A 22076-nucleotide genomic window follows, 5' to 3' on the forward strand; every position below is an offset into this window, starting at 1 on the left:
TTTACTTATATTCATTTAAACTAATTTATCTACTCAATTTAGAACTTTAAAATGAATTGAAAGATATCATAATTTGTATCGGAAATGAAAAGTCTTGCAATAATCTATTTTTAATATTAACAACTTTAATGGCATTTTCAGTTATTTTAATAGAAAAAAATTCTTATAAGCACTTCTTTAACAAACACGTCAACTGTTTGTTTCAGTTTCAGCTCTTCTATCTAACCGTATAATTTCTTATTCATAAAATCAGTTTCAGATTTTCCGGCAATTGGTGCTTAAAAGCTACATTCCTGTTTTAGCTAAGCCAAATGGCCTTTATATTTTGAGGTTTTCAATACCATTTTTTCATGAATCTATGATATATTACACAAAACAAGAAAACAAAAGATTACGTACTACTATTTAACACAATAACACTTTATAATAAAAGACCAAAAAGAAAGTTACCTGGTGCAATATAGCCCATCGTTGCAAGTGTGTTAGTATGAGCAATAGATTCCCCTTCTCCTAATAACTTGGTCAGGCCAAAGTCACTCACGTGCCCAACCAGCCTTTGGTCTAGCAAGACATTACTAGGCTTCAAGTCGCTATGTACAACGACTGTTGCACAACCATGATGGATCGGAGATATTCCAAAGCTGATGTAACATCGATCATTATGTCTAATCTTTGGATCATATTCAAGTAGTAATCATCAGAATGTAACCATTGCTCTAGGCTTCCATTGGGCATGTACTCTACAAGTAATGCTTTAAAATCCATGTTACTACAACTGCTGATAACTTTGGTAAGATTTCTATGGCGAAGGTTGCGTAAAACTTCACATTCAGTATCAAAACTCTTGAATGCACCTTCAATCTGTAAATTAAACACTTTGATTGCCAAAACCATCTCATTCGCAAAGATGCCCTTGTAAACAGAACCGAAACCTCCACGCCCTAGCAAGTTGCATTGGTCGAACCCTTGAGTTGCCCTTTCGATTTCAATGTATGAAATCCGGGCTAGTATCGTTGTTGCAGGTAAGGATTCGACTTGGGTTGGAACATTATTTCTACGTCTCCTGAACATGAACATGAACACAACAATTGAGCCAAGTCCCATTAATGGAACCACCAATGGGACAAGTACAATCAGAAGAAATCTGCTTCTCCATGAGTGATGAACAGACCTAGCCTTACAAGGTCGGAAAAGGAAACCACCACATAACTCATCATTTCCCATAAAAGACTGAGAGGTGAAATTGAGAAAAGGTCCTTTACTTGGGATTTCACCTTCTAATTAATCTATTGAATGATACATTGAAATCCTTCAGATACCGAAGTGTCTCTAATGATTTTGGAATCATACCTGAAAGAATGTTATTGCATAGATTCGCCGATTCCAAACTTATCATTTTTCCGAGTGGCTCAGGAATAAATCCTTGCAACTCATTGAAAGCCAAAGAAAGATAAATTAGTTTCTGCAAGTCTCCGACTGTGGTTGGAATACTTCTTGAAAGGCGATTCCTCGACAAATCTACTAATGTTATGGCATCCAAATTTCCAAAATCTGGAGGTAAAGAACCAACCAAAGAATTATTGGACAAGTCAAGCACTAGAAGATCTTTGAGGCTCCATAGACTCATGGGTATGTTAGTGAGCCTATTTGAATTTAGGTAAATATTTCTCAAAGAGGTAGTATTGCCAATGCAATATGGTATTGGACCCGATATTTGATTATACGACAAACTAACGGAGCCCAATTCCGGCAATTTGCAAAGGCACTCTGGGAAGGGTCCAGTTAACCTATTTTGATCAAGAGCTAAAACTTGAAGATTCTGTAAATAACATACTGTTCTTGGCACTGATCCAGTCAAGTCATTGCCGAATAGGGACAAAGTGTTTAAGTTACTTAAATTACCAATTCCTAATGGTATCTGTCCCCTAATTTCAGAATAATATAAACTAAATCGTTCAAGAGAAGTGGGAGATTGCTGATGGAATCTGGAAGAACACCATTAAGAGGATTATATGATATCTCTATCTCTTTCAAAGATGTGCAGTTCGCCAAAGAAGTTAAGATACTTAGGTGCGGAGATGATAAGTGGTTTCTGAACAACCTCAAACGTTCAAGCTGTCTCAAATCCCCCAAAGAGTTATTAGGAATCGGGCCACTGAATTTGTTATCATAAAGATGTAATTCCCTTAGATTTGAAGAATTGGAGATTGAGCTGGGTATAACTCCATCTATGCTGTTATTACCTAGATGCAGACAATGTAGATTCGTTTGCCAGTAGGTTGAAGCAGATGGAAGACTACCCGAAAGGTTATTGGATGCAAGTGACATCCTTCTTAGCGTAGAGATATTGAAGAGCTCTTCCCGTATGGAACCACTTAATTTATTAAAATGTCTCCAACTTGTGAAGCTTCCCAATCTCTCCGGGTATAACACCTGCAACATATATATATATATATATCATGCATAGAGACCAAATGTTAATTCTCACATGCCCGTACTAGAAGGCTTTTCAATATGGATTAGATGATTACATGCGTGCAAGGTTTAGTTTGGGAAATAAAGCCAAAGAGGCATATAATCAAGGATAGACTTATTAGTTCAAGTCCATAGAATCTAAAAAAGAAAGCGATTGAAAAAGTTGTTCCACGTGAGATCAGTTTAAATGCACTAACATAGTTAATGATGAAACATATAGCCGACCCAACTATTTTGGGACTGATATTTAGTTGTTGTATTGAAAAAGGTGTTCCCTTAGTGGTTATTTTGAAAATAATTCTATTTTTTGCAGAAGTTATTCTTAAAGGTTGATGGTTCATCCAACTAAACATCATATACGTCAATCGTCTACCTAGTATTGTAAATAGAGCAGGGGCGAATTTAGGGTTTAGGTTCTATGGGTTCAACTTTAAAAATATGGGTTCAGACCTACTATTTATTGCAAATTTATTGGATTTTGAAATATAAATTTATACTCTGCGTCGAAAGTACTAGGTTAAGATGAACCCGGTGTTCGACCCAGCTGGGGCTATTATTATGAGGGCAGAGCAACACGACTTCTTGAATTAAAATGCAATGCTACACCTATTAACATCACAAATTTCTATATTTATGAATACTAACAAAGCATTCTAAATGCAAACTGAGAAAAGTACTAGTCCTATCAAGTATGTGTTGGGCACACGCCCATGTTGTCCAGCCAAAGGCCCAATGGCCTAATCCTATTCTCTTTTGGTTTCCAATCCTATTTGGAATTGGATTCGGTTTATTCCTATTTTGAGTGGGTTTTGGCTTTAAGAGAAAGCACCACTCATGATCTATAAATAGGACAACCTTGGAGAATTATTCTATGCTCATTGATACAAGTCTTTGAAAGACTTAAGCACATAAGAGTGGGTTTTGAGAGAGCTTTCATCAAGAGAGAAGAGAGAAAAAAAGTATTTGTTTTGCTGCAGATTTTTATTCCGACCAGCCAACTTCAGATCATGTTTTTCGAGTCGTTAACCGTTGGATCGGGCTGAAATTTTGACTGAGTGTTCATAACATCTTGATCTTGGATTTGAACGGTGAAGATCGGATTTGGAGGCTTGTAGCATATGATTTCGAGCCTCGAACAGCAGCTTTATTTTGTGGATTATACTCTTTCTTCAATTGATTAGTTGTTGCTCTTGTTGCTATTGTTGCTCCGTATTTTGCCCTTGTTGTGTAGCCAATTGGAGAACTTTTGTAACCCTCTTATTGTTATAGTGGAGCTTTTTGGATCTTTGTGATCCCGTGGTTTTTACCTTCGATTTGAAGGGTTTTCCACGTTAAAATTTGGTGTTCTTTATCTTCTTTATTTTCAGGTTTGCCTCTTCCTCGACATAACAGTGGTATCAGAGCCTTGGTTATTTATCCGGGTTATTACGGAATGGAGGCGAATATGAGCAAGATGGTATGTTTAAATGGGAGAAATTATAATGTTTGGAGAAGCAAGATGAAAGACTTGTTGTTCGTGAAGAAGATGCATCTACCCGTTTTTTCAGCTCATAAACCCGAGAGTATATCCGATGAAGATTGGGATTTTGAGCACCAACAAGTATATGGATATATACGGCGATGGGTTGAAGATAATGTTCGCAACCATATTGTGAACGAGATACATGCGAGATCATTGTGGGAAAAGCTAGAGACTCTTTATGCTTCAAAACCGGGAACAACAAATTGTTTCTGCTAAAGCAATTGATGACCTTTAAATACAAGGAAGACAGCCCTATCCTTGATCACATAAATGATTTTCAGGGCGTCCTTGATCAGCTATCTGGAATGGGGGTTAATTTTGATGATGAGATACAAGGACTTTGGCTTCTTAATACTCTGCCAGACTCTTGGGAAACTCTTCGTGTTTCTTTGACAAATTCAGCTTCTAGAGGTAAGGTGACCATGGAATATGCCAAGAGTGGTGTGTTGAACGAGGAAGTAAGGAGAAAATCGCAGGGTTCATCCTCACAAGCAGATATCTTGGTTATAGAAGACCGGGGGAGAGATAGAACAAGAGGCTCAAGGAATAGAGGTAAAAGTAGAAGTAAGTCAAGGTCCAAATACTATAATGTTACATGCAACCACTGTGGCTAGAAAGGACACATCAAAAGGTTTTGCCGCAAGTTGAATCAAGACACTATAGAAGGAAAGAAAGTTGAAAATAACGAGAACAATGTTGCTGCTATTGTTCAAGATGACCTTATTTTTGTTTATGATGAAAACGTCATCAATTTGGTATCCCATGAGACGAGCTGGATAGTAGATTCTGGAGCTACCTCACATGTCACACCAAGAAAAGATTTTTTCTCATCTTATACTCATGTTGATTCTGGAGTGTTAAAGATGGGCAATGCCAGTGAAGTTAAGGTGTTTGGTGTTGGCACAGTTTGTTTCAAAACTAATAATGGCTCAACGTTAGTTCTTCAAGATGTGAAGCGTGCTCCAGACTTTCCTTTCAATTTGATCTCCGCAGGAAGATTAGACGATGAAGGTTACCATAATTCTCTCTTTAACGGCCAATGGAAGCTCACCAAGGGCTCGTTAGTAGTGGCTCGAGGAGTCAAGTCTGGTCAATTATATGTGACACAAGGCTCTATTCTTAATGACTCAATAAATCTGGTGGAAAGTGATAGTTTGTCAGAATTGTGGCATCGAAGATTGAGTCATATGAGTGAGAGAGGGATTACGTGTTTGGCTAAGAAAAGTTTGCTTTCTGGAGTAAAACAAGCAAAGCTGCAAAGGTGCATACATTGTTTAGCTGGTAAACAGAAAAGGGTTTCCTTTCATAGCCATCCTCCCTCAAGAAAGCCCGATTTATTAGAGCTAGTACACTCTGATTTGTGTGGTCCTTTTAAAGTAAAGTCAAAAGGTGGTGCACTTTACTTTGTGACCTTCATTGATGATCATTCTCGTAAGCTCTGGGTGTATCCTTTGAAATCTAAAGATCAAGCACTTGGCGTGTTTAAGGAATTTCAGGCCTTAGCTGAGAGACAGACGGGGAAGAAATTAAAATGTATTCGCACTGACAATGGTGGTGAATATTGTGGTCCCTTTGATAACTATTGCAAGGAACAAGGAATTCGTCATCAGAAAACTCCGCCCAAGACGCCTCAATTGAACGGTTTGGCAGAGAGGATGAATAGAACTCTAGTTGAGAGAGTTAGATGCTTACTTTCAGAGGCTAAACTTCCAAATACATTTTGGGCGGAAGCACTTAACATTGTTGCCTATGTTATCAATTTGTCTCATGCTGTTGCTTTGGATGGTGATGTCCCAGACAGAGTTTGGTTTGCCAAAGATGTTTCTTATGATCACCTGAGAGTTTTTGGGTGTAAAGCTTGTGTGCATATTCCTAAAGATGAGAGATCGAAACTGGATGTCAAAACTAAGCAGTGCATCTTTATCGGTTATGGTCAAGATGAGTTTGGGTATCGTTTTTATGATCCAATTGATAGTAAACTTATTAGAAGTCGTGATGCAATATTCTTTGAAGACTAAACTATTGAAGATATTGACAAAGCTGAGAAGATAGATTCTCAGAGTAATGAGAGCTTAGTTGATATTGATCCAGTTTCAATTGCTAAGGCACCTATTGCACATGAAGGAACCCAAGACAATGATGGAGATAGTGATCAAGATCAAAATGATCATCATGGTGTAGATGTTATGGATGCTCCAGTTGATGAAGTTGTGGTTGATCAGCAACCAATTCCTGCACAGGTAACTACTACGAATGCTCCTGAAACCTCTCTTAGAAGATCTACAAGGGAGAAGCAAAAATCCATGCGCTATCCTCCTGATGAGTATGTACTTTTGACTGACATGGGAGAACTTGAGAATTATGATGAAGCCATGCAAGATAATCACAAAGATCATTGGATCAAAGCAATGGAAGATGAGATGAAGTCACTCCATGAGAATGGCACATATGAGTTAGTGAAATTGCTGAAAGGTAAGAGAGCTTTATCTAACAAATGGATATTCAGAATAAAGCAAGATAACCATACATCTGCGCCTAGATACAAGGCGAGGTTAGTTGTTAAAGGTTTTGGCCAGAAGAAGGGAGTTGACTTTAATGAAATTTTCTCCCCTATTGTGAAGATGTCTTCTATTCGTGTGGTTCTAGGCTTAGCCGCAAGTCTAGATTTAGAGGTTGAGCAGATGGATGTCAAGACTGCTTTTCTTCATGGTGATTTAGATGAGGAGATTTATATGGAGCAACCTGAGGGTTTTGTAACTAAGGGAAAAGAAAATTATGTCTGCAAATTGAAAAAGAGCCTGTATGGATTGAAACAAGCTCCAAGGCGATGGTATTTGAAGTTTGAATCTGTCATTGAAGAACAAGGGTACAAGAAAACTTCTTCAGACCACTGTGTATTCTTCCAGAAGTTCTCTGATGATGATTTTATTATTTTATTGCTTTATGTGGATGACATGCTTATTGTTGGAAAGAATAAATCCAGAATTGCAGTCCTTAAGAAGCAGTTGAGCAAATCGTTTGCGATGAAGGACTTGGGGCCAGCAAAGAAAATCTTGGGCATTCAAATCCACCGACACAGAGATAGAAATGAGTTATTTTTGTCCCAAAAGCAATACATTGAGAAGGTACTCAAGAGGTTCAATATGACAAATGCAAAAGTGGTTAGTACTCCTCTTGCTAAACACTTCAAATTGAGTATTAGTCAGAGTCCATCTACTGATGAAGAGAAAAAGGAGATGTCTCGTATTCCTTACTCTTCTGCCATTGGTAGCTTGATGTATGCTATGGTTTGCACTAGACCAGATATTGCACATGCCGTTGGCACTGTTAGCAGATTCATTTCCAATCCTGGAAAAGAACATTGGGATGCAGTAAAATGGATATTAAGGTATGTAAAAGGTACTGCAGATTTGAAGCTGTGCTTTGGCAATGGCAAGCCTGAACTTGTTTGTTACACAGACTCTGATTTAGGAGGCAATCTTGATAATTCAAGATCCACTTCCGGTTATTTGATCACTTTTGTAGGGGGGGCTGTTTCTTGGCAATCTAGACTACAGAAGTGCATAGCTCTATCCACCACAGAAGCCGAGTATATTGCTGTCACAGAAGGTGCCAAAGAACTATTATGGATGAAGGAGTTTATTAATGATCTTGGCTTTGAGCAGCCACGGTACATCTTATTTTGTGGTAATCAGAGTGCTATCTGTCTCACCAAGCACTCCACTTTTCATTATAAGACCAAACATATAAATAGAAAGTATCATTGGATAAGAATGGCCGTGGAAGAGAAATTATTTGAGGTTGAGAAGATACACACTGATGAAAATCCTTCGAATATGCTGACAAAGCGGTGGTTGCAGATAAACATGAATTTTGTAGAAAATTGGCAGGCATAAAGCCTGTCAATAGTTCCTCTACTTGAAGACACATTTGGCCCCTTGGCTGGAGGGGGAGTTTGTTGGGCACATGCCCATGTTGTCCAGCCAAAGGCCCAATGGCCTAATCCTATTCTCCTTTGGTTTCCAATACTATTTGGAATTGGATTCGGTTTATTCCTATTTTGAGTGGGTTTTGGCTTTAAGAGAAAGCACCACTCATTTTGAGTGGGTTTTGAGAGAGCTTTCATCAAGAGAGAAGAGAGAAAAAAAGTATTTGTTTTGCTGCAGATTTTTATTCCGACCAGCCAACTTCAAATCAGTTTTCCGATTCGTTAACCGTTGGATCGGGCTGAAATTTTGACTGAATGTTCATAACATCTTGATCTTGGATTTGAACGGTGGATCGGATTTGGAGGCTCATAGTATCTGATTTCGAGCCTCGAACAGCAGCTTCGTTTTGTGGATTATACTCTTTCTTCAATTGATTAGTTGTTGCTCTTGTTGCTATTGTTGCTCCGTGTTTGGCCCTTGTTGTGTAGCCAATTTGGAGAACTTTTGTAACCCTCTTATTGTTATAGTGGAGCTTTTTGGATCTTTGTGATCCCGTGGTTTTTACCTTCGATTTGAAGGGATTTCCACGTTAAAATTTGGTGTTCTTTATCTTCTTTATTTTCGGGTTTGCCTCTTCCTCGACATAACAGTATGTACCTTGCAAGTTATTTTATCCGAGATCAATCACCTTCAATCGACGTAAACGAGACAAATCTTGAGGGATGTCTCCATGCAAATTATTTTTGCTCACATCGAGAGAAACAAGAAACGAGAGGTTTTCCAACTTTGGCGGAATGGTTCCAACAATGTCCATGTTTGATATATTGAGTGCTCTCACCCTGCGGTGGCGAGATCCACAAGTGACTTCAATCCAGTCACAGACTGAAGATTGAGAAGACCAATTTTGGGTTAAGGAATGAGAAGAGTTTAGAGTAACTCTGGCTTTTAAGGCAAGAAGAGCTGATTTATCTGTGCTTATGTTTGTTGCCATGCATGCCACTAACAAGTAGAGTAATTGCAAGACAACACAAAGAATAAAAGAGTTGGCTTTCTCCACGGATACAACTGATGTTTGTAGTATATAATTAAAACTGCATATAAAATAAAGGAATGAAGTGGTCAGCATAAATAGGGATAAAATTGGAATTTTTACCTCCTATAGCAAAGGTTGATACCTTATTTATTTTAAATAAATACCATTTTAAAAAATTATATTCCATAGCTACCTTTTAATTTTTATAGCCAAATATCTATTTATGGTTACCTCCTACCCTTAAGCCATAAAATACGCTTTACATTATTTTTCTTTCTCATTCTTTCAGATTCTTCTTCTTCTTCAGCATTCTCTGTATCAATATATCCTCGTTCTTCTCTTACAAAAACCCAACACAAAAACTACACATCTCTCACTCTCTCCCGACTAGCTTCCTCACTCACTACTATGCTTCAACTTGAAGAAATCCAGGCCCCTGTTACTTCTGGAATAAGTGAAGGCAGTGGCGAGTATTTTGCTCGGGTCGGATTAGGACAACCGGTGAAGGAATTCTACATGGCTATTGACACTGGTGGTGACATTACATGGCTTCAATGTGAAACCTACTCCGAATGTTATCAGCAAACCGAGCGTGGGAACAGTGAGATTCAGGGTTTTTGCCCGATGGCGGATTCGCCGGAAATTAGGGTTTGTTCTTGAACAAAGACGGTGGAGTTTGGGGCTGAGCAACTTAATTTTTTGTTAATATATTTCAATGTTTTTTCAACGTATCACGCTGTATTTCATTGTATTCATTGTCTTTTCTTTCATTGTAATTCAATATATCTCGCTGTATTCCATGTATTTCATTATATTCACTGTCTTTTTTTCATTATATTTCAATGTATCCCGCTGTATTCTATGTATTTCATTGTATTCACTGTCTCGCTATATGCCATGAATGTATTCATATATTTTTTTTAATTAATATAATTTATGTATTCAGATGTATTATATATTTCTCTGAAGATTTCTATATTTTTGGGGTATATTTCGGTTGAGAATCTTTTTTATAATTGGAAATATAAATTTTGTGTGTTATAATTGAGTTTATTGAGTTATATTAGGAGTCTATTATGTTAATTGATTCACTTTCCGTTTAAAAACAGTGTAATCCCCTGTTTCACGCTGTGAATACAATCGAATACAATAATATGTCCAGTTGTAATCCCATGTTTCACGCTATGAATACAGTCGAATACACACGAATACAACAATTGATTAGCTGGACTTCCCTGATTCACGCCTATTTTTGCTACTGTATTCATGAATATAGTAGCTTAAATACATCAAATACATCTTATAACAACAGAAAAGGTATCTACAATCTGTAATATAGCAAATGGTATCTATAAATAGCTAATTACCACTAAAAGATAATGCTTTATGAAAATTTCTCAAAAAAATTTGTTAAGGATGTCGGGAAGAGGCCAATTGGGGCAAACCAGTGCCTGAATAATGGGCTATAAATTTTCCAGAGGCAGGCGACTTGACTTTATTAAGGCCCCATTTCTCCATAAAAAAAAAAAAAGATTTCCTTTTTTCAAAAATAAAATTAAAAATGTGTTTGTCCATAAAATTTTGCAAGTTTTTGAATTTTTTTTGAATATGAGCTTTTTAAAAAACCAAAAACTGGTCTTGATCACCTTTTCAAAATTTTTAGAATTTTTTTTCCCCACTCACAAAATTGCAATATTTATCATGTCTAAACATAACATAATTTCAAATACTATTTTTCAACTTAATACCAAATACTACTCCCTTTTCTTATTTCAAAAATTATACTACTTTTAAGTCCAAACGCCTAATAAGTCTTCTGAAAGTTTGCCCCAAAGAAGGCGTTAGATTCTCTGCACGTTCTTTTTTAATGGTGTATGATGTGTGAGTTGACTGTCCATCCAATAGAAGACCAATGAGACCTCAAGTACCTTTAATTATTTAACTTGCTCATAAGTCGTATGTGGAAGGGTGGTTGTCAATATGATAGGATAATAGACACGCTCCTTCATTTCTGATATTGGCTATCCACCTAAAGTCACGACAATATATAATACGCCAATTCTCATGCTCTGTTTCAATTGTTTCGTGAATGGATGGTAGATTGTCATCTTTGGTTGAACTAGTATTTGAATCTCTGCCTTGACTGGGAATCCTTGGCAGTTCATTGAAAATTTTTTTGGCCGTCGTCGTAGTAAAATTTAAGCATCAAATAAATTGTTTTTCAATGAACTTGGAAGGTAAGGAATTTTTACATTCATATACACTATATGAAACTATATTACCCTCCCTGCTCAAGTTTTACCATAATTATATTTTATATACCTAATTACTATTTATGTACATTTTAAGGGAATTAATGATAATAATTAGTGTCCTAAAATTACTCTAACGTATCTTCCACTCCCCCATGTTTCTCTCTCCACATCCCACCCCTCTCTCCCACGTATCTTGCACTCATCCACGATTCCACCATTGACAACCATCAAAAAGCTTTGAAGCTTTGAAACTTTGAATTCGAATTTAGGTTTTCAAAAAACATTATTTGTTTGAATTGGATGTTGTTGCAAAGAATTGGAAATTCTCTCTACGTCTCTCTCTCTATCTTTTAATCCCTAATTTCAGTAATGTAAAGCAAAGGAAAAGAGAGCAGCAATTCCACCATTGACAGCCATTAAAAAGCTTCAAAGCTTTGAATTCGAATTTGGGTTTTCAAAAATCATTATTTGTTTGGATTGGGTGTTGTTGCAAACAATTAGGAATATGGTTTGGAGTTTATATCTCAATTTTGAGGGGTTTTGGTGAAGATTAGACTTGGTTTTGGCTGAATTTAAGATTGAAACTCGAAGAAGAAGAAGAAGAAGAAGAAGAAGAAGAAGAAGAAGAAGAAGACGACATGATATACATTATATTTACAAAATTGTAGTAAAATTGTAGAAATTGTAAAAAATTGTATTCTGTTGTTTATATATATTTTATTTATTTATTTAACTACTGTATGAAAGTTGAACAACATTGTATAAAAATTATATTTAAGTCCTATGATATTGTAGTTGTATATAACTGAGTAGAAATAATGTATGAAAATTGTAGATAAGTTGTATAATATATAATTAGTTGTATAAAATTTGTTTTTACTATGTATAAATCAGATACAAAATATACAAAAGACATATTATATAAATTTTGTATAAAATTTGTATTTAAGTTGTATGTTATTGTAATTGTATTTAACTGGGTGGAAATAATGTGTGAAAGTTGTAGATAAATTGTATAATATATAATTAGTTGTATGTAATTTATTTTTACTATGTATAAATCAAATACAAAATATACAAAATACATATTGTATAAATTTTATATAAAAATTGTATTCAAGTTGTATGATATTGCAGTTGTACATCACCACACCTCCTATTAATCAAACCAAATAATATCTGTTAGGTCCCTACCTCACCTCCTTTTTTTTCTTCTTAATTCCACATTTCACACATTTTCTTTGCTTTCCGTCAACTTGACTTTTACTGGTGTTGATTTGAGTTGTGTCTTTTAATAACTACATTTCTTCTGGCTAGAACTTTTGCTCTGAGTAAAGAGTAGTTCTTCAGTATAAAACACGACTCAATTACAATATTCGGAAAAAAATTTTAAATTTGAACAAAGAGAAGCAATGAGATGAAAGAATTGCTACATAAATAGTGCAAAAAGGGCAAAAATATTCTTTCTGTGCGGTAACAACTTCTGAAGCAAAGCGCTCTCTATTCTTCAGTTTCCAAAATTTATAGTTTCNTCTTCCAGTTTGTCTTGTTAGGCAGTACACTGCATGCTTTTCCTTCTTCAAAGATTTTGCTGTTTTGATATCTCACATGCTTTTTTTTTTCTCTAGAAATACTATTTGCCCACAAGTCTAGTTAGTGAAGAATTTTATGAGATAGTTCATATTCATGAAATAAAATGTATTAAGACGTTGTCCAGTTTGAGATTTTAGTGAAAGCAATCTTTTACTATGATTTTGTTCGTCATCACTATACAATTACCATCACTAATTACTATGAGCCATCTTTATTGCACAACCACAGTTGGCTTCACTACAACCAAACACATCCATTCCTAAGCTTAGGAGGTGCACTACAAGACTCATAATGTAAATTACAAAGGAGATGAGCAAAATATTAAGCTGAAGAAGCAGTGATTACCATTGGTGAAGTCCAGCATTAGGAACAGATTAGTATAGTGCATCAGAAAAATAAGGAAAGAGAAGAAGAGAAAAAAAATAAAAACAAAAAGGTAAAGGGTGTAACTAAATCCCTTAATTGAAGGCACTAATAATGGATTGGGAGCCTTTTAAGGTGGAATGTATATATTTTGTAAACAAAACTTGTGTAGGTAGGGTAATTTACTAAACATGAACATTTAGCGTAATAAAGTTTCAAATAGTGTATAGGAATGAAAAAATCCCTAATTTTAATCTAATTCTTGGTATTGGCTGTTGTTCCTGGGCCGTCTTTATATCTAGACTTTATTATATGGGGTTTTGGCATGGTGTGACAATGTCTCACACAATTGGTAGAAAATAGCCCTTATTATAGGTTGTTACGTGGTGCCAAGGGTTTTGGCATGGTGTGACAATGTACTTACATAATTGGTAGAAAATAGCCTTAGTTATAGATATTGGCACCAAATAGCCCATAAATCTATATCACAACAATAATATGCATATCAAAATATATATCACAACTTTATTTTTCTTCTTTTTTATATATTAAAATATATATTAAAATTTTATTTTCCTTCTTTATTATAGTTAGTTAAAAATTTATTTTTATCTCTATATCAATGTATATCATAACGAAAATAATTATATTTTTTATATATCGCAGTGTATAACACATCAAATAATGTGTATACCAAATATATATTACAATTTTATTTTATTCTTAATGTATATCAAAATGTATATCAATTTTTTTTTGTATATCAAAATGTAAATAGAAGTTTTTTTTCTTTGTATATTTTAGTGTATAACATGTGGTTTCTTGCGGATGTACATAAATATATTTGTTAGAGATATATTGATATACGAAATGAGAATTAGAATTCATTTCTTAATCAAAAGAAAAAGAAGAGGAAAAAAGAATGAAGTTCTGTCCAATGCCAATTTTAGGGATGTATTAATCATGACTACCAATATGTTGTCCTAAATTCATGAAATACCAAAAAAGTTTTAAAAAAAATGGCACTTTAATACTCCATTCTAGCACCAAAACCTAATGGAGAAAAGCAAAACCTCCATCCAAAATCCGATGCCGCAATAGCGGCGATCAACAACCCCTCATTTACCCTTTTGTGACTTTTGCTTTCGAGTTTCGATACTTTGGAATTTGGATGTAACATGAGGTTTAAATCCATTTTAAATAATTTGCACAGACTCAGCAATTCATGAGAAACAAATTAGATCTCGTTTGAATCACTCTTGGGATATCTTGATATATTTATGCTCTTGTTTTAATATATTAATAATTATTTTAATACTATCTTGCAAAGGCTTGTCGTTGCAACAGAAGTGAAACTTTAATTCATCGAGAGTGGAGAGACATAAGAAATAAAGGGAGAGAGAGGAAGAGGGAGACGACAAAGAGAAGTAGAGGTGGGTTATGGGGAGAGAATAAATAGGGAAGTAGTTTTTTTTTTAGGATTTGGCTTACCATGCCAATATTTTGGGGCTGCCTTTGCCAAATGTAATCTAAGGCCAAAAATTTACCAATTTTTATTATAGGTTGTTACGTGGTGCCAATTTTTCTTATTATATTAAGCTTTGCCTAATTGTTTTTTCTATTCTATATCACTGTGTTTTTCTTCTTCTTCTTCTCTCTTTTTTTTTTTTTTTTTCTAATTAAATATTTGAGGGGAAGAAGAATGTTGGGGCGAAGGGAAGAAAAAAGAGATTGGCTTGGTGGATATAGACCTGCATCTCTAACATGCCAGGCCACTTAGGTGCTCATCCAGTGAGTAACTCTAGATTATTTATTCAAAAAAGAAAAAATTGCATGCCCCGAAATAGCATATGCTCTGCTTAAACTTTATTTTCCTTCATTGTCAGTAATTACTAAAATATTATGGGGAGTATTGCGTACATTTCACGGCCACAAAAATATAATGAAAGATGTATCTTTTACCACAATATTATTCTTTGTAAATTCATTAGATGATAAATAATATTTCTTTTTTGTAGATGTACAAGAATTGTTAAAATTAAAATCTTAAACAAAATATTTTGGACGTTAAGTTTGCTTGTCTTGGTTGTTAAATAGATCACGATATATTACCCTAACAGCAAATATATTCACTTACGGAAAAAAAGGTTTTTAGAATAATAAAAATTAAGAAAATGATAAAATGTTGTGAAATACTTATAAATCTTATGATAGACAGACTATATGTTACATATAAATCTTTAAAAATTAGATTATTCATCTCGTTAGAGAAAAATACCGTATCAAAAGATTTTTTTTCCTTTGCAGATGTTTCGTATGTAATTATCGCCTCTATTTTCTAGTAAAAACTAGAAAGCCTTTCTAAAAGCACATTTTCATATATATTTTATGAGAAAGTAAAATTGCTATCAATGATACGATTAGCTAAATGCACCGTATGAAACTTGCAATACCGAAGAGTTCCTATAAGCTACAAGGCTTATGGCTGAAAAGTCTTAGTTCTGAATAGACCAAAATACCTCATCCAACTTAGGTATGCTCATGGAACAGATCGGATTTGGCACCTTTCAGAGATTATATTTTGCATTTCGAATTTTATAAATTGCATTTCGAAACCAAAACAAATTAAATTCGAATCGGATTTTGATGTTTGAATCGGATAAATATTTCGTATTTCGGTTTGTTTGTACGCATTATTAAAATGCTAAAAGAAATAATTTTAAGATGCTATCTCCTACCATTTTTTAGTAACAAAACTCATTAATTTGCATATCTTTCACATTTAATATTGAAAAAAGGAAAAGCAAAAGTTTTAGTTTGGTAAGGTTAATCAAGTTTGTTGACCGGTTCTTCAATTGGCTATGAAAGCACGCTTCTTCGAGAAAAAGAATATGCCAAAAATCGTTAGTCAAAGAATTCTTCACACACGAGTGTGTGAAAAAGAGACAATTATATATATATATATTAATAAATATTAATATATATATATACTGTCTTTTATAATATATATATATTATATATATATATATATATATATATATATATATATATATATATATATATATATACTGTCTGTTATATATATATATATATATATATATATATATATATATATATATAACAGACAGTACGTTTGCCTAATCTTTCTTTGCTGAAATGGTGCGGTTGGCATGTAGGTTTAGTTGCAAACGTCTCTAACCCACTTAGCTTCTGCTATATATGTATCATGTATGCTGTTTGCTCAGCAATAAACGAAAATGGCTATGACAATATACACTCCTCCAATGGCAGAAAACAACCCTTCTGGGAATTCCACCACTAAGAGAGAGAGACAACAAATTTCCATTCCATTTATCTGGGAAGAAAGACCAGGAATACCAATAAAGGATTGGAAACCAACGCCTATGGCTACTACTAATACGTTTACATTTACACCCCAAGTTAAGCTCATCGCCTCTGTCCCCTTTGAATGGGAAGAAAAGCCAGGAACACCACGTCCTTTCTTCTCCCATACATCTCCACAGGAAAATATCATTGGCTACCCTTCAACTGTTCGAGATTTGCAAGAAAGTGGAGGCAACTTCTGGGCTGGCATAGGCGATTACATCAATCAGCATGGTTATCATGAAGAAAATGAGATGTCAGAATCAGAAGTTGAGGCATCTGATTCTGAATCAACATATGAATCCTTCAGCTCAGCCCCTTCCCTCCTAGCTAATGGTCTCGTACCAACTGTGGACATTTCAGGGGCTATTCCTGTGGAGCAAGCTTCTCCGACAGCAGACATACACGACAGCCAGCTGAAGAGTCCTCTTTCACCAACTTCTGAAACCGGCAGCAGCGCTCTCAGTTATGCAACCGGAACGACAAGTCTAGTTGGGCCTGCTTTGCTGGAAAAGCTCTTTCCTCTGTTATCACCTAATTCAAGCTTTCTTCAAAACAGCAGCTACCCTGAAAAAGGAGGTTCGCATGATCCTCCAAAAGCACTTAACAACAATCTAGATCGCGTCAACTGCAGCATCAAAATAAGGCATCCACTAACTCTAGGCGAGCTAATAATGATGAGCCGACGAAGAAGTTACCAGAGGAAGACCGTACAAATGCAGAAGCAGAGCGTCTCTAAGGTAGTGCTCTGGAGAACTTCAATCACTTATCCTGTTTAACCCAAAAGCTAGTAAACACAGGCGTAAAACTTTACATTAAATAGCAGTAAGATGTTTTCTAATTAATCCTCTTTATATGTAGAACAACATATTTCAACAAAGGTTGCAATTTGTAAGACATCTATTATAATACTTGTTGCAGGAACTGATGGACGATAATGCTTTTGGATGCTGCATCTTTGGAATTGGCAATAGCATCGGAGAGCTGCACAACAAGTGGAAGAGGCAATTTCAACTCAAACTAATCTGAAAGATGCGCATCTTGATTCACAGTTGGGCACAACTTTGGAAAGGGCTAAGTTATACCATGTCACCTTGAAAGTCATCTCTGTTATCCATGCTCAATTTTAAACTTGTGAAATATGTAACACTCTACCGTACTGCTTGGAATTGTAAATTGGTAACATGAGTGCAACTTTTGTATAAAGTGTCAATGATGCATACTTTGAATTCCAGAATAGGAACCGCTCATTCTCAGAAATAGATGATATAACTAACAGAGGCAATCCTATTTTAAAGCTATAAACATTTAAGCTGGGGGCCTACCTACGCTCAACAACTTTACGTATCCGTTCCATAACTACAGGAATGTCCTTTTCTGCTAACGTACTAAAACAACATCTGAACCATCCAGGTTCAATACAATGGCAAGCTGACCCTGGAGTCACGTTTATCTTAGCTACATTCAAGAGCTTCTCCCACAGCTCAAGCTCTCCCTTTTCATTATAAGGGCAAATCAAACTGCTCATATTAACCCAACAATACAGACCTGCACTGCTGTTCATGCATTCGATGCCAAATTGTTTTAGACCTGCCACAAATAAGTCAAACACTTTTCGCAATCTCTCTCTGTTTGTTCTCACATAATCCTGGATGAACCCAGCATCTGAAAGCATTGCAACTAATAGCCTCTGTGTTGGTGCTGAAGCGGAACAAAATCTTGTCAACTTTTTAGATGCAGCCACAACATTTTCATTGAAGGAATACAGAACACCGAGCCTAAACCCTGGAAGAGAAAGGTCTTTGGATAATCCATATATTATATGAACCCTGTCCCTGTCAGGGTCCTCTTCATCAAGAATTTCAGCCATGCTTACAAACTCTTCACTACCGTAATTAGATCCAGCAAATATTTCATCTGATATTACATGGATGTTCTTCTCCCTCGCAAAATCTAAGAGACTATGTAGCATTTCCCTACTCAGTATGTTCCCTACAGGGTTCGACGGGTTTGAGATAAGTATTCCACGGACCTTTTGCCCTCGCTTTCTTGCCTGACTAAATGCTTGATCAAGAGCAGTGATGTTCACTAGGAAGGCATCGGAGCTACGACAGTGAACAGGTATTAGATCTATGCCAGTTCTCCATCTTATGTCCCTATCAAACCTGCAGATAGAATCTAGTTACATACGAGCTCACCTGTGTGCATACATATACAGAGGGAGAGGGAGAGGGAGAGGAAGAGGGAGAGGGAGAGGAAAGAGAAATATAGGAGTTGAAAAAAGACAACATGATATTATCTTAGATCAGATTGAAAAAATACCCAGGATAATAGGGTGTGGGAACAAGCAAAGCATTCCCATGGTCAGCCAAACAAAAGCACAGAAGCTCAATGGCTGGAGTTGCACCAGATGTTAACACCATTCGTGATGGATCAAATGACGCTTTTTCTCCCATGACCTGAGACATGAAGCCTGCTATGGCCTACAAGATTAAGATGACAATGTTACAATATATCCTTTTGAAGCAATCCTTTGATATAGGTGATTTAATTAGAATTTGAAACAAATAATAGTGTCTTGACATTTGCCTATTAGGCAGCAGACAAATTTAAAGTTCCAAAAAAATAATTAAATTACAGTAGGTGGAAATTGGAATGTGAAGAATGAACCAAAATTACATGAACGTTAACTGCCACCAGTATATTTTAAATCCCAAAGAGAAAAAATTAGGTGAATTCTTGGAAGATTTGCCCCAGATTGGAGTAATCTGAATTTAACCTCTTTTTCCATTAATGAGGCACATTGGCAGCCAAGAAGTTGATAAATAGAAATCACTGCCTTCAGGTCGCTGAAGAATCTTAGAAATCCAAAAGAGAAGCAAACAGTACAGTACGGTACAAAATTCTGATAACTGGAGACGATGTTGTGAAAAGCAAAAACATAGAAATGCATCAAGGTATGCTGAAACTTTAAGAACAAAGTACAATTAAAGCTTGTGCTTTAATAAAGAAAGGCATCAATGAAGGGGAAAAAAAAGAAACAAATATGTAATGCAGGAAAAAAATAACTATAAATACAAACAACAATTACATGGAAAAGAAAGAAATGATAACTTCAATTAAGTGAAATATAGGGAGTTAGAACCATGCCAATCAAATTCAAAAATTTTTACTTTTTGATCCAGAAGCAAGGTGCAATTTTTTATTTTATGGTATAATGTAACTAATATTATTGATGAGAAAACCTCCTATACAAGCAGTATACAAAATAAATATCTACACTACATATCTATCATCTAAGTTTCTACTCTTACTCACTATCACATTTATCCATGAAATTTTGTAGCCATATATACTGCTTTGCTAGCTCTAGTTATTGTTTAGTGCCAACTTGAAGACAGAGACCATGAGCGCCAAGCTGCCTGCTTTAACGCTTTAGTGCCTATGCCAAAGATATGCCTACACAATGTGAAGTATTCAGATTGTGTTTACACCTAACTTCAAGTCTTAAGTGCGCCCTTACTGATGCCGATTAATACTCCTTCCTCCCAAAATGCTAGTCCTACTCTTCTTTTTTAAGGTTGCCCCAAAATGTGACCCACTCTCTTTAAATAGAAGATTTTAATACAATTTAGATACTAGAAAAAGTTGCGTAGAACCCACTTTTACTCTTTTCGAATACTATAATTATGCCTCTAATTTTTTTCGTTAACACAAAATTCAATATGACACCACGTGTTTCTCTTAACTCATAATTTTGATTCTTCTCTTTAATAAATCCCAATAAATAAAAATGTATAACCAAATTGGGACAGGACGGAGGGAGTAACAAAAACATCAAATTTTCAAGCAAAACCTGAATCTACTGCCTCAGCTCACCCCAATCCTCCCCATTCCAGGAAAAATAAGGACTTTACTTGTGAACATATATATTCTTATAGTTTTCTCTGGTCATATTCAATGATCAGAAGATGAACATAATTTCAGCTCAAACCCATAACAACACTAACTAATACGCCTCAATCACAAACAAGTTGGGGATTTAGGCATAAATTATTTGCCACTAAACTCCTACTCGTTTCACTTGCTCCTATCACAGTGTAAATATCTCACCAAACACCATTTCCCATTCGCCAACCTCATCCTTCTATTATTTTGCTGAAAGAACTTTTGTCATACCACACAGGCCTTAAGGCAAGAACTCTCACCATACTCGGGAGCAAGTTCCAGTAGAAAATATTTCAGAAAAAAATGAAATGAAAATAAAATGCATTACCACTTTCAGCTCAGTCAATCCATCATGCGGCTGGTACGTAAGAAGTCCATTGATATTCAATCTGTCACCACCTCTTCCAAGCATGGAATCGTTCAAATTGCTTGAAAGCCACTTCTCTATTAAATCTAGCGACAACTTCGAGCAGATACAGAAAAACACATTGCAAAATCATTCATTCTCCGGTAAAAACAATGAAGATAAAGCTATAAATTAGCAAAAAAATCGAAATAAACTCATAGACGATACCCTATTTTCTGCTAGCCCCAGATCAATAATCCCGTCTGGATTATCCAATTCATGGTATGGATCCGCTCGGAACCTATCCATGCCAATGTAATACGGGGAATCATTCGGTGCAGCAACCAAACTAGCCCTTGACGATAAAAAGACGCAACCAATTGAACCACGAGTTGACAGATTCAAACGGGAAGACGACCGTGGTAACTCGGCGAGGTTCGGCGATGACGTTGACGGTGACGGAGGATTAGAAGAAGAAGAAGACGGCTTAGTTCGGTGTCGTTTTAAGTAGAACTGGAGGAAGTAGAAAAGAGCACAAGGAATGAGTGAACCTAAAATAAGGCCGCCTCTGCCTTGAACTACACCTTGTAAGGGTACAACGAGTCTCATGCCTGAAGTACCTTCCCTGCCTCTTGGTGGCGATGTTTTTATGGTGTCGGTTTCGCCGTCTGAATTAGGTTTTATATCACCGGTTCGGGTCATATGAGCCGGATTACGGCGGCGGGAAGATGGCGATGTTGTCGCCGGAAGGGTTTGGCTTTGCTGCTCGTTTCTAGTTTTTGCTTTGCTTGGCTGGCGAGGGAAGATAGGATTCTGTTGATGAAAATTTTAGCGGAGTGACGAATTGTCCGAAAATGCCCTTCATTCATTTTTCCCCTTGCTTTTGCTTTTTCTTTTTCTTTTTCTTTTTCTTTATGAGACACTATTAAAAATATTGTCAAATTATTTACTTTGGATATATATCCGGGACACACTAATATAGTACTATATCTTCAAATTTTTTAAAGTAAATTTATACATTGAAACATACATAAAAAATATTATAAGTTAATAATTAAGAATTTAACATATTTTAAGAATATAAAAAGTTATGATCAACGAAAAAAAATTCAGACTCTCCAAATAATAACTGTATCACATAATATATATAGTACTATATTAGTGTGTCCCGGATATATATATATATATATATATATATATATATATATATATATATATATATATATAT

The 22076-nt window shown here is 35.5% G+C and overlaps 4 protein-coding genes across 6 annotated transcripts; 1 reads left to right on the forward strand and 3 right to left on the reverse strand.

The window, feature by feature from the left end:
* Positions 1-582: 582 nt before the first annotated feature.
* On the reverse strand, positions 583-2328 carry LOC109216365 (receptor kinase-like protein Xa21). The gene is made up of 3 exons (XM_019380514.1): positions 2102-2328; positions 1301-1985; positions 583-1230 (listed from the first exon to the last, which is right to left on the reverse strand). The coding sequence occupies exons 1-3, from the start codon at positions 2326-2328 to the stop codon at positions 583-585; spliced, it is 1560 nt and encodes a 519-aa protein (XP_019236059.1).
* Positions 2329-8596: 6268 nt separating this feature from the next.
* Positions 8597-8917, reverse strand: LOC109216366 (probable LRR receptor-like serine/threonine-protein kinase At3g47570). Its single transcript, XM_019380515.1, has one exon. It carries the CDS (start codon positions 8915-8917, stop codon positions 8597-8599), a length of 321 nt encoding a protein of 106 aa, XP_019236060.1.
* Positions 8918-14848: 5931 nt separating this feature from the next.
* Positions 14849-17756, forward strand: LOC109216368. 2 transcript variants are annotated; one of them, XM_019380519.1, is made up of 3 exons: positions 14849-14961; positions 16462-17294; positions 17476-17756. In XM_019380519.1, the coding sequence occupies exons 2-3, from the start codon at positions 16575-16577 to the stop codon at positions 17581-17583; spliced, it is 828 nt and encodes a 275-aa protein (XP_019236064.1). In that variant the 5' UTR covers positions 14849-14961; positions 16462-16574; the 3' UTR covers positions 17584-17756. The 2 variants fall into 2 exon arrangements, with proteins under 2 accessions (XP_019236064.1, XP_019236063.1); XM_019380518.1 differs by lacking the exon at positions 14849-14961 and having other exon boundaries at positions 16325-17294.
* A 48-nt stretch (positions 17757-17804) lies between these two features.
* LOC109216367 (probable aminotransferase ACS12) lies at positions 17805-21684 on the reverse strand. Of its 2 annotated transcripts, none has more exons than XM_019380516.1 (4): positions 21077-21684; positions 20831-20965; positions 18877-19037; positions 17805-18719 (listed from the first exon to the last, which is right to left on the reverse strand). In XM_019380516.1, the coding sequence occupies exons 1-4, from the start codon at positions 21548-21550 to the stop codon at positions 17876-17878; spliced, it is 1614 nt and encodes a 537-aa protein (XP_019236061.1). In that variant the 5' UTR covers positions 21551-21684; the 3' UTR covers positions 17805-17875. The 2 variants fall into 2 exon arrangements, with proteins under 2 accessions (XP_019236061.1, XP_019236062.1); XM_019380517.1 differs by having other exon boundaries at positions 20831-20955; positions 21077-21164.
* Between the last annotated feature and the right edge of the window lie 392 nt (positions 21685-22076).

This window comes from Nicotiana attenuata, unplaced genomic scaffold (assembly GCF_001879085.1).
Source record: "Nicotiana attenuata strain UT unplaced genomic scaffold, NIATTr2, whole genome shotgun sequence".
Lineage (NCBI taxonomy): Eukaryota > Viridiplantae > Streptophyta > Magnoliopsida > Solanales > Solanaceae > Nicotiana > Nicotiana attenuata.